Source organism: Ovis canadensis, chromosome 13, assembly GCF_042477335.2.
Source record: "Ovis canadensis isolate MfBH-ARS-UI-01 breed Bighorn chromosome 13, ARS-UI_OviCan_v2, whole genome shotgun sequence".
Classification (NCBI taxonomy): Eukaryota; Metazoa; Chordata; class Mammalia; order Artiodactyla; family Bovidae; genus Ovis; species Ovis canadensis.
In genome coordinates, this window is record NC_091257.1 from 36,854,418 (window position 1) to 36,867,704 (window position 13,287).

The 13,287-nt window shown below is 37.2% G+C and overlaps 1 protein-coding gene across 3 annotated transcripts in view; it reads right to left on the reverse strand.

Moving 5' to 3' along the window:
• NEBL (nebulette) overlaps positions 1-13,287 on the reverse strand; it is a 376,628-nt gene that overhangs the window by 54,022 nt on the left and 309,319 nt on the right. Inside the window, exons 10-14 of one of the 3 annotated variants that reach the window (XM_069547397.1) lie at positions 12,038-12,142; positions 10,067-10,174; positions 7,348-7,458; positions 4,570-4,680; positions 258-368 (exon numbers count right to left, since the gene is read on the reverse strand). The exons of the other annotated variants lie outside the window; for them this stretch is intronic. Coding sequence (XP_069403498.1) covers positions 258-368; positions 4,570-4,680; positions 7,348-7,458; positions 10,067-10,174; positions 12,038-12,142 — 546 coding nt within the window. The remainder of the gene's footprint in view (positions 1-257; positions 369-4,569; positions 4,681-7,347; positions 7,459-10,066; positions 10,175-12,037; positions 12,143-13,287) is intronic. 3 annotated transcript variants of the gene reach the window in all.

Consider the following 13,287-nt stretch of genomic DNA (forward strand, 5'->3'; position numbering starts at 1 on the left):
ATCCGTGTCTGTGTCTGTGTGTTCTATTAAAATGCCCTTCTCCAAGTTTTCTTTGACATACTTGAAGTTAATGAGCAAAGCAGAAACTGTAAATTTTTCCAGTAAGCATGATGATTACGAACAGTTTCCATTCCAAACTGTTAAAGTGGTCACAGAAAGCTTTGAAAAAGTCCATGTATTAGTCAGTTTGTTATTATGATTTGTCAAGTTCCAAAATAGGAGCCTCAAGGTCTACGTCACTCACTCTCAATACTCACCTCACTCGCTATCTCGGAAGCTCTTTTGGCATGCTGAATTCCAAGGGTGTCAGTGCCAACTTGCATTCCCTTCCCTTTAATTTCTGATTCCAGGTCTTTCTTGTATTCTTTCTATAAAAAAGCAATATTTTCCAATACTCAGACACTGAGGGGACAAAGACATATCTGAATTTAATGATACCAAAAATGGCTGAACATGTTTTCTTTTTTTTTTTTAAAGAAGAAAACAGAGCTTACTTTGTACTATGAATGATCACCTAGACCTAAATTTTCTGAGCTGCTTAGAACTGTATTCACTCTTCTCACTGAAGAAGAATTTATACACTCTCAAGATTTTTGCTATATAAGGCAATTGCCAGGTGACAATCTTCACTGACAATTGTCTTGGGGCCAGAAGAATTGGAAGGCAAGTTTGATTGAGTTCTTTAGAAAGAAGACCAACTTTGAGGTTAGGGCACTCGAGACCACTTGTGTGATACTGGGACTGTTCCTTCCCATTTCTGGTTTACTCATCTGCAAAATGAGGATTATAGTTCCTCTGTGCAGGATCACTGTGAGGGTCACTGAGATTGCATATAGCCTACTGCCGAGAACAGAGTGGGTTTTCAGTAATTGATAGCTTTTTTTCTAGTTTTTTATTCCTATATCCACATCCTAAGGCCTGGTTTATTGGTGTTCCTGCCACTGTCTTGCCATCAACTTTCTTTGGATGAACTCTGCCACAGAGAGTTTAAAAAACATTTCCCAAGTATTATTAATAAGTAATTTAAAAAATTGAACTGATGTCACTAGATATATCAGAAAAAATATATATATATATAACAGAATATAATATAATATAATTATATATATAATATAATATAATAGAATAGAATATATAACAGAAAAAAAATTTATAGAAAATTACTGCTATAGATAAGTGTGGTGACAACGTCAGTCAAAGACATCACGGTGGATAGTGCTGTTTCTGCCTCTTCTGGCAAAAAGTTCCCCGATTTTCCCTTAAGGAATTACCTCTAATCTCTCTCAATCCATCAACTCTGGGTGGGTTGTTTTGGGGTGAGTGTCAATTTTCTTACATATATTTTTAATTCCACTAAAATGAGAGAAGCGAAAAGCAAGGAAAAAGGAAAGATATAAGCATCTGAATGCAGAGTTGAAAGAATAGCAAGAAGAGATAAGAAAGCCTTCCTCAGCGATCAATGCAAAGAAATAGAGGAAAACAACAGAATGGGAAAGACTAGAGATCTCTTCAAGAAAATTAGAAATACCAAGGGAACATTTCATGCAAAGATGAAGGATGGAAATGGTCTGGATCTAACAGAAGCAGAAGATATTAAGAAGAGGTAGCAGGAATACACAGAAGAACTGTACAAAAAGGATCTTCACGACCTGGATAATCACAATGGTGTGATCACACATGTAGAACTAGACATCTTGGCATGTGAAGTCAAGTGGGCCTTAGAAAGTATCACTATGAACAAAGCTAGTGGAGGTGATGGAATTCCAGTTGAGCTATTTCAAATCCTAAAAGATGATGCTATGAAAGTGCTGCACTCAATATGCCAGCAAATTTGGAAAACTCAGCAGTGGCCACAGAACTGGAAAAGGTCAGTTTTCATTCCAATCCCAAAGAAAGGCAATGCCAAAGAATGCTCAAACTACCGCACAATTGCACTCATCTCACACGCTAGTAAAGCAATGCTCCAAATTCTCCAAGCCAGGCTTCAGCAATACGTGAACCGTGAATTTCCTGATGTTCAAGCTGGTTTTAGAAAAGGCAGAAGAACCAGAGATCAAATTGCCAACATCCGCTGGATCATCGAAAAAGCAAGAGAGTTCCAGAAAAACATCTATTCTGCTTTATTGACTATGCCAAAGCCTTTGACTGTGTGGATCACAATCAACTGTGGAAAATTCTGAAAGAGATGGGAATACCAGACCACCTGACCTGCCTCCTGAGAAACCTATATGCAAGTCAGGAAGCAACAGTTAGAACTGGACATGGAACAACAGACTGGTTCCAAATCGGGAAAGGAGTACATCAAGGGTGTATATTGTCACCCTGTTTATTTAACTTCTATGCAGAGTACATAATGAGAAATGCTGGGCTGAAAGAAGCACAAGCTGGAATCAAGATTGCTGGGAGAAATATCAATAACCTCAAATATGCAGATGACACCATCCTTATGGCAGAAAGTGAAGAGGAACTAAAAAGCCTCTTGATGAAAGTGAAAGAGGAGAGTGAAAAAGTTGGCTTAAAGCTCAACATTCAGAAAATGAAGATCATGACGTCTGGTCCCATCACTTTATGGGAAACAGATGGGGAAACAGTGGAAACAGTGTCAGACTTTATTTTGGGGGACTCTGAAATCACTGCAGATGGTGACTGCAGCCACGAAATTAAAAGACACTTATTCCTTGCAAGGAAAGTTATGACCAACCTAGATAGTATATTCAAAAGCAGAGACATTACTTTGCCAACAAAGGTCCATCTAGTCAAGGCTATGGTTTTTCCAGTGGTCATGTATGGATGTGAGAGTTGGACTGTGAAGAAAGCTGAGTGCTGAAGAATCGATGCTTTTGAACTGTGGTGTTGGAGAAGACTCTTGAGAGTCCCTTGGACTGCAAGGAGATCCAACCAGTCCATTCAAAGGAGATCAGTCCTGAGTGTTCTTTGGAAGGAATGATGCTAAAGCTGAAACTCCAGTAATTTGGCCACCTCATGCGAAGAGTTGACCATTGGAAAAGACTCTGATGCTGGGAGGGATTAGGGGCAGGAGGAGAAGGGGACGACCGAGGATGAGATGGCTGGATGGCATCACCAACTCGATGGACGTGAGTCTGAGTGAACTCCGGGAGTTGGTGATGGACAGGGAGGCCTGGCGTGCTGCAATTCATGGAGTCACAAAGAGTCGGACACAATTGAGCAACTGAACTGAACTGAACCCACTCCAGTATTCTGGCCTGAAGAATTCCGCAGACTATATAGTCTGTGGGGTCACAAAGAGTCGGACATGACTGTTGTGAAGAGGTGCCATCACATAGAAACAGCCTCTCAAGAGCAAAGCAAGAGTGAAGATAACAGAAGAGCGAGATGAAGGAAAAGGGACAGCATTCAAATTCAGGATCAAATCTGAATGTGATCCTCAGATTTCTCTGTTCTTAAAGCAAAACAGTTTCTTAATCAGGTTTGGCTTGGGTTTCTATTATTTGCACCCTGACTAATACAATCACATCAACATCACCATTGTGATCATCATTATTGTTACTGTGGTTTATTGACATATGTGGATAAAGTCTTAAATTTCTTCACTGTTAAAGTCAGTGAGACTCTCCCCAAAGAGAGTGTCATTATTTGCTATCAAAGTAATGAGATAACACAAGGATTAAAGGACTTACAGCACTTCCAAGGCACTTCATTCTTAAAAATTTCATGTAAAGTGAGTAACGGCCACTTTCATTTTATAAAGAGGTTCAAGTGGACTCAGTAGCTAGCCAAGGACTGGGACAGCCAGTGAGCATGTGAACTTTTAAACTGTAGTTACTAACAGACCACCTTCCTAATCTGCCTTTCACTAGTTTAAAAGATGGCGTTAAATTTTATTCAATTATTTTCAATTATCTAAGTATATAGAATTTTTTCTGAAATAAGGAAATGTTCATTTTTCTCATACCACACAGACAGGAGATGGTGAGCATCGTTTTTTTAAAAAAATGCATTGACTGCAAAAAGATTACTAGGACATAACTGCTTATTACCATCTTACACATAAAAGCTGTGGAACATTTATATACAGTTAACTTTGGCCACCTCATGCTAAGAGCTAACTCATTTGTAAAGACTCTGATGCTGGGAGGGATTGGGGGCAGGAGAAGAAGGGGATGACAGAGGATGAGATGGCTGGATGGTATCACCGACTCGATGGACATGAGTTTAAGTGACCTCCAAGAGTTGGTGACGGACAGGGAGGCCTCGAGTGATGCAATTCATGGAGTCGCAAAGAGTCAGACACGACTGAGCGACTGAACTGGTCTCAAAAAACAAGAAGGTTAATTCCCCTATTACTATCGTCAGCCCTCCACATGAGAGGTTCCTCCACATCCGAGGTTCCTTAGCATTCACAGATTCAACCAATCATGGACCGTGGAGGATTGCAGAATTTACAATTGAAAAGTATGTATAAGTGGACCTGCACAGTTTACGTCCATTTTGTCCAAAGGCCAACTGTATAATCTCTGAGAAAGACTTACAGACAAGGAAATCAGCTGAAAATTCATAGATTCTCAATCGTTAAATAAATGCACTCACCTCACTAGTCATTTCAGATGCTCGTTTTGCTCTTTGAATATCAAGTACTTCGGAATTAAGCTCCATTCCTTTCCCTTTTATTTCATTTTCCAAATCCTTTTTATATTCTTTCTATGAAACAAGAATATTACTGTTTGAAATTTACTGGGAAACTCTTTAATTTATACACTGTTTTACATGTGTTTCCACAGACCACAGAAAGAAAATATTTCTAGAAAGGAATGAACCAGATTTCTGAGCATTCCTGCTCTTTATTTCCTACAGATACTTCATTTTCTTTTTTAGTCATGGTTGTGTGGTTGCCAATACTATCAATCTTTTTTCTTTTATCCTGTCTTCCCACATGTTTTGGTACCATATTGGAGCCATATTTTTAAAAGATATTTTCCTTTTTCAAAATTTATTGATTTTTTTATTGAAGGATAATTGCTTTACAGAATTTTGCTGTTTTCTGTCAAACCTCAACATGAATCAGCCATAGGTATACATATATCCCCTCTCTTTTGAACCTTTCCCCGCCCCATCCATCTGCCTAACCATCCCACCCCTCTTCCCTTTAAATGGTTAAGGAAGGTCTTAAGAATGCATGCTTCTTACTAATTACTCGAAGTATTTCTTTGAAAGCTGTCTATAAAATATGAATCATTAAAAGAACATAATTGGAAAGGAATGAAAAATTACAAAATCAAAAGGACTGATGTAGCCAATTTTTTGTTTCCATTTTATTCAAAGATTTGTAAACCCAAATAATTTCCTACAGATTGATAATATATAGTCTGAATTTCAGCCGTTTTAACATAATATTTTAAGTAGATCCAAATGTCTTTAATCTGTACATATAATATGGTTTTTTTGGTTTGTGCTAATGAATTTCTGTCTTCTTACTAATTGAATTATGAAAACAATGTCTATCTTAATCTAATTCAGCTAAGTTGCCTTTATGATTAACTTGTCAGATGAAAGATGAAACTTCCTTTAAGGATAAGAAATCACGTTCTAGTTAATTCTAGGGTTCATTTGATGTTATTTTCTCTTTGTCCAGTTTAATTAAATTAGCTGGTCCTCTGCTTAACTAATAGCCTACAAGACATTGTAATGACCTGAATGTAATTTTGGAAAGAGCTCTGGAGTTAAATGACCTGGATTCTTTCACTTGTTGGTCTTGTGACCTTCAAGAGGACTTTAAGTAACTGAGCCTTGATTTTCACATGGACAAAATGAAAATAAAAATACTTGCTATACCAGTACTGAGGACAGTTGAGGGAATCAAGTTAAGTATAAAAAGATACATTATATCACAACAGAAATGCAAAAACCATAAAGAATGCAAAGACAATTTGAAGCTAAATGTTTACACATTTAAAGCGAAGTCACAATTTCATTAAGTCATGAGTCTCTTTTTAAAATTAGATATCAGTATCAGTAACTTAATTAAAAGATTTTTAACCATAGTCTCTGGGCTTTTTTCTTATACTGGTGCAACATTCTAAATCAATAAGCCTAAAGTAAGATTCATTCACAGAGAAAAATAAAAGAAAATGGAAATAGCATGTATATTAAAGTCATTTACAATTCTCAAAATAGATCTCACATTTTCATTTGTATATAAATAATAAAAAGACTCTCTTTTTAAAAATTCATGTAAATAGTGCATATTATTTAAATAGAAGACAATAATAGCAGGAAGTTGTCACATGGTCAGCTTTTAACTTCAAAAAATTTTATAGGAACTAGAAGTGAGAAGAGATAGGGTAGCAAGAATTCTCTTCCATGATATGCCTACTTCAGCCCAGCATACATTACAACAGTGAATCATATTAAATTTCTACGAGTAGTTAAATGCTAAAGCCAGTTGGTATTTCGTTATTAAAGAAGTTCACAATGATTAATATCTATGCAAGTAATTATACTCTGTTCCACTGGTTTAAGACACTTCTTTCAGGGATAGTTTCTTCAGTTCAAAATTTAGGATGAAATGGGTTCTCTGATGCTTTCTCTTAACTTAAAGAGAAACTATTTAAACAAAGAACTGAAAGAGTTTCAAGTTACTTAGAAACTATTTTTTTTTTTAAAAAGCAGAAACAAAAACAAAACTTTTAAACTGTGAACATGATATTTTTAATTGTTAGATTTGAGGGCCTTAATGTTCAACAAATTTAATAACATTGTGAGCCAAAATGTACCACTAAGTTTAGGGATTGGGGGGAAATGTTGCTAAGTATAAAATGAAAAATGGAAATGAATTCTTATGCTGTATATGCTAAATATATTATTTTTTCCCTACTTAGAACACAAGCCACTTATAAATGTACCATTTATCCAGACCTTCACAAATCACCTCATTTCTGATATCAAATGTCATGAGAACGCTGCCGAGAAGTTACAGAAAAACCTGGTTCTAATATGTGGTTTATAATAACTAAATTTGAGAGAATCAAGCTAACCTCATCCACACTGAAAATATTTTTTTTTAAAAACTAACTGCTATAAAGCTACTTATAGAGATTCTAAGCTACAAGCCAAACATAAAATCAAAGTATTTTTTCAAGTTTTTCAAGGAAATCTGGGTAATTTCTTCCTTCAACATTAAATGGAAATATTAACACTTTCCTGTTTTTAATGAAAACATAAAACTCTATTAGTAAAGGTCAAAGTGAAGGAAAGAGTAATGGATGAATAACTCAAACACTGAATAAGAGAATTAGTAGAGAACTGATTAGCACATATTTTCTGGGCTATTTCTCTTGCAGAACTATAGAGTAAATAGTAGGATCATACCTCCTTCAGAAGGTTGGTGATATACTTTACATGTAAAAACTCTGGAGTCTTGTCTAAATCCATTGATGACCTTCCTTTAATATCCTTCTCAAAATCCTCTCTGTAAACTTTCTGTAAAATAAGACCACATAATTTCAAATTTAGAAAATACCAGTGACAGTTGAAAAGATAACAGAACAAGAGTTCCTGGAACAAAATTGATGTTTTTCTTATATAATTGTATTACCTCTGAGTCTTCTTACTAACAGGAAAAAAACTCCAACCTTAACATAATCTCTCAGATCACAAGCTACCATCATTCCTAATACAGAAATGCAACAGGAGGATATATTAAGCATGCATTTACATTCCAGGATTTCTTGGTGAGAGGAAAGTAAGTGAACTAGTACAGGAGAAAAATCAAGGAACCATGAGACCAGCATGGTGCAAAGGTCCCCAGCGGGGGTGTTCCTGTGACTGAGGAAGAGGTACAGGCAAGTGGACTGCAGCAGGGCCGGGAGAGAATGAGGGTAAGCCTAAGACACCAGTACCTCCTTCTTCACGTTGTTGTCAGAAAAGCAACATGATTTTCGAGACCTGCGTCTCTCAGGTACATTTACCTGACAATTTCATATGGTCTTAAACTTCCAGAGAAGGCAAATGGCTCATGAAAGTAGAAACCTTTATCTGGGCTGTGGCTCGCTGACAACAAGGCAGAGGGAAATTAATCTGAAATCTGGCCCTAGCAATGACTGACACGAATGAGCACTATAACAGCAACTAGCAGTGAAAGAGAAGACGGTGACGTGAAGGATGCATACAACACTTTATATACCGTTCTCGAAATGCAGACAAGGTGCTGTGCACTGAATATGTGCCTCCAAAGTCCATATGTTGAACCCCTACCCCACCCACAACATGATGACATTAGGAGGTGGGGCCTTCAGGACGTGATGAGGATTAGATGAGGCCATCATACATGAGAGACTACGAATGGGACTCATGTCCTTCAAAGAGTCACTAATAAGCCTGCTTCCTTCCTCTCCCTGCTCTCCATCATGTGAGGATACAAGAAGGCGGCAGTCTGCACCCCAGAATTCAGCATGCTGGCACCCTGACCTCAGACCTCCAGCCTCCACAGCTATGAGAAACAAGTTTCTATTGCTTAAGCTACCCACTCTATGGTACTTTGTTAGAGTAGCCCAAACAGACTGGAACAAAAGATATTCCAGTGAGCCATCCCATTAAATGTGACTTTTTGTAGGGCTTTTGAATTTTGATCAAGTTTACCTGCTCTGTCAATTCACTTAAAAAGAAATGACTGACTCGGGTAAAACAGTCACTGAACCATTCTTGCTCAAATTCCCCTTTATTGGCTCAAGAAAACACAAGCTATGAAAAATACAAGTAATTATTTTCTCCTCTCTCCCCTGAAGAAGAAATTAAACAACTCTGAAATTCAACAAGCCACAGTATTCTACATGCCCTTTGTCTGAGAAGATGAATCAAAACATTTCAACAAAGCACATGTAATGTTTACTAAATCCCTAGGAGGGTTTTGCTGTCTAGAAATGGTCATTTCTTGGGAATTTCCTGGAGGTCCAGTGGTTAGGGCTCAGTGCTTTCACTGCCAAGGCCGGAGTTCAATTCCTGGTCAGAGAACAAAGACCCCACAAGCCACTCAGTGCAGCCAAATAAAAAGAAAAAATAAATTATCATTTTGCCCTGTTTTGATGTTGTTTTTAAAAACTAGAAAAGATTTGCCCGTTGAGCATGTCTGGAGTCTAGCACTGTGGTTGTAACCAGCTGATAGTAACTGCCCACTACTTCTGTCCCTTTGAAGTAAAAACTTGGTTGTACCCACAAAAATTGGATGTGTCTGTAGACAAAACCATCTGTGTCTGGTGTCTTATGCCCCTCTGCCCACACTCACCCCCAGTGCCCCCCTCAAAAAAAACAGCAGAAGAAATCTCATCGGGTAGACAGGAACCAGTGTCAGGAGACTACATGGATGTGACCTAGCATTATCTTAAGTAGAGAATTAAATGGATAAGTAGAAAAAACTAAGCAACTTATAGTTGATCTCTTGATGCCTTGAAACTTCCTTGAAACTTTCTGATATCACTGATTATTAGCCAGGGGTAGGGGGAGAATCAGTTAAATAAATTAACAGGAAAAAGGGAATCATTTATGACTTTTACCCATTACCACTTATTAAATATGTAATTTTAGGTAAGACAATTTTAGTGGATGCATTATCAGTCTAGGAATATATTTACCTAGCATCATTACCTTGAGAGGATTAAACGAGCCAACATATATAAAACATTCAGCCTGTCACCTAGCACAGAGTAAGTACTTAACAAATGTTAGCTCTATTCTCATTACAAAAAAAAAAGGTAAGTAAAGGAACCAGCCCTTTTAGTTTTTACCTGCTCATCATAATTTCACATGGACGCAGCCTGAAAGTGTCAATTTCATCATCACGGAATCCAAGAGCTCACCTGGCCTAGTATTCATATTTGCCAAATGGGAAAAACTGGGAAACGGAGGGCCAGGAAAAAGAAAATCAATGACCTGGACTAGATGCCTGGGTCTACAGTGCAGATTCCTTGGTCTGGCCAGTGCAGTATTCTTCCTTCCAGACGCACTAAGCCTTCTGAACCACTGTAATGGTTCCTTTCAATGACAAAACATCAAATTCGCACTAAACAGTTGACAGCAAAACAAAAAGACTCACCTCGCTCTGCATCTTCTGAGCCTCCTTTGAAACTTGATATGACGGTGTCTCAACAAATTCAAGCATCGATTTCCCCTTATTTTTCTCATACGCTTCTTTGTATTTCACCTTCATTGAAAAAAAGTATAAATGGCACATAAAGCTCACAAGCCCTTATATAAACAGAGCAAAGTAAAATATATGTGCAAAATCGATCACCCTGTTTTCTAAAAATCACAATATTCTGGCCATTTAGGTTGATCACTAGGTTGATCCCTGTGGTTAATGATGTACAAAGAAAGGAAACGGGTAACATATTAAAGTTCTTAAGGGATATGAATGGTTTAGAATTAAATGATGTAGTTCTAGGACATGTATATGTAAACAGCTGGGACAGATAGATATATATCACACGTGGAGTTATATATGTATACACACATGCCATTAATATACACACATGTATAGGTACATATATACATATGTACATAGGTACATATATATAGAGAGAGAGATAAGACACAGAGAGGCTGAGACAGAGGATATAAGAGACAAAGAGAGATCACTGTGAAAACTTTGAACAAAAAGAAAACCTGAACTGTGACTGTCTGTCTTTCTGACAAAGGAAGGACAGTGTTCTTTGGGGCTGCTAAATTTTCCCACAGACACTGAGTAAAACACACACACAGAGCTTTTAGGTGACTTCCTTCAGTTTTGCTAAGCATTATTTAATTATATCATATCATGAATTATTTATTCATCATAACCAACCCTTATCTATTTCAGTTTATCAAATGATCAATATTCTCTATCTCCTAAAAACAAAAACTAGAATTATATTCTGCAAGCTGCAAGAGTGGTTGGCTTTTTTAACAATACACCTTTTTAAATTAAATTCATAGTTTTCATCATGATTCATTTTATTGAGATATGTATTTTCACTAAAATCCTTATATATAAAAATTACTTAATGAAATCGGTTCTTAAGTTGCATTATAATAAAAATAATTTTAGGGGCTTCCCTGGTGGCTCAGACAGTAAAGCGTCTGCCTGCAATGCGGGAGACCCAGGTTCGATTCCCAGGTCAGGAAGATCCCCTGGAGAAGGGGATTATTTTTAAAATTAAAAATAATTTTAATGGTATTTAAATCCAAAAGAATCTTTTCAAAACAGAACTTTGTGGTAGCAGGACATATAACGAATGTTTTAATTCCTGTTTTTAGGAATATTTTTGTTTTAGAGAAGTATAATAGAATGATCAATGAAAGTGAACACTATGTTAGGGTAAAATTTTGTGGGGAAACAAAATAAAAACAAAAATGCAAAGAGAAAAAAATGTGTACTTCCATACCTTAAAGCAGAGCTGGTTTGTATATTTTTTAAATAAATGAAGGCAGATATCAAATCATTATGGAATTTATGTTCCACTGGGGTATATTTGAAAGAGTGATTTAAGTTTTATCTTAATAGATGCTGGAAATAATATCTTTTTTCAATTACTGAAATTCAGAATTTAAAAAGTTATCAACTTAATGTATTCAAGGAAAAAGATATTTTTAAAAGTTTCTTTCAGAGAGTACATAGACTTTCATAGTTGAAAGAAACACTAAGGCAAAATACACTGGTAAGATAATTTCCCATTTTTAATACACTTACAACAGAGCTGAAAAATTATAATAAACTTTATGCCTGGAAAATTATACTTGTGCAGTTCAAAATGACCAGCACACTATAAAAGTTTTCATTATTATGAGATTTGACCATTAATTAATTAATTAACTCTTATCTTATAAGTTTTTAACTGTGTATAGTAAGTATAATATTATGAAATGCCTGCCTGTCGAAACATGGTTCCAGCTTCCCTAACCTAATAAATATAGAGAGAACAGAGTTTGAGATTTTTCTCACGATGCACATCCTTTCCAGCGGCTACACGTTCTCGGTGGAGGTGCCGGCAGTGAGTGTTACTGAGTCCAGGCAGGGGAGGCCTCATACCTGACTCTGGAGCATGGCATTGCCTTTATGGTGCAGGTGTTCCGCAGCATCCACATCAAAATGATACAGGCCTTTGTTTTCCTCAAAAACCTTTCTATATTCTCGCTAAAAATAAGAACACAAAAATAAAGTAAGAATAGAAGGGTCTGTTAAAAGCAACTAATACGTAGGAGGGCACACTGAAAAATGCAAGCGAACAAGAGTTGCAAAGCCGCTCCTAAGTTCCCATCTGCTGTCAACTGGTCATGTAGATTGCTGACCCTGAGCTAAAGCAACAATGGGAGATGGACCAGCTCTAGGCAGTCCATGTGAACAGCATCTAAAACACTCAAGAGAAGCAGAGGACTACTGGCTCTAAACACAACATCAATACTATTTGCAGCACTGGGAAGTGATGGTGGAAAAGCCCGTAACTTGTGTGAGCAGGCAGAGTGGGCAAAATAAAGGCACTTGGCCTTGCCCTTATCCTAGAACAGAAATGCATTTATTAATAACTGCATCTACAAGAAGAGAAGGAAAGAGAGGAACAGATGAAAGGAAAGCTGGAGTTAGGAAAGGAAAAAAAAGTTGTATGTAATGGATCATAAGGAAAATGAGAGGGAGAGAAGTAACTCAACTAACTTTCCTAAAAGGAGAAGGTAGGAGGTGGCTGAAAGAGAAACCAAGGAATCTGGGTATGATTGGTCGAATTTTTAAGGTGAAGAAAATTTTTAAGGATTAAGACACTTTTTATATACAGACAAAAAGGTGAATTTGGAAGAGAACAGAATGGATAAGAATGCCAAATTTGGCAAGTGTAGGACTCTAAACACAGCAGGCAGCAAAAAGACAAACACTGCTTTATGATTTGTACCACTAGAGATTGGACACTTAGTAATTTTGCCTTATTTGGAAAACTTTTAGAGGTAAATGGTAACTCTCAAACACTCAGGTATACAGAGACTTAAGCTAGAGTTGGTCGCTTCTTAGACAATGAGGTTTTCAATGAAAATGGCAATTTAGTGTAGAGTGGAGGGAGAGGTAAGCAGCCTTAGAAAGGGAGCAGGAACAAGCTAGGACACTGAGGCCTAGGATATGCTCCAGTGATCCAGAGCGAAACAAGAGGAGGCCTCAGTGCCAAGGATGGGAAGGACGGAAGCTCCAAGTGGCCTACACAGGAAAACTGCTTTCCCTAAGGACACAGCAAGGTCCCCAGAGGCATTTTCAGTCAATTAGGGAACTAAGACATGTATCGCCCAAACTCTAACCAG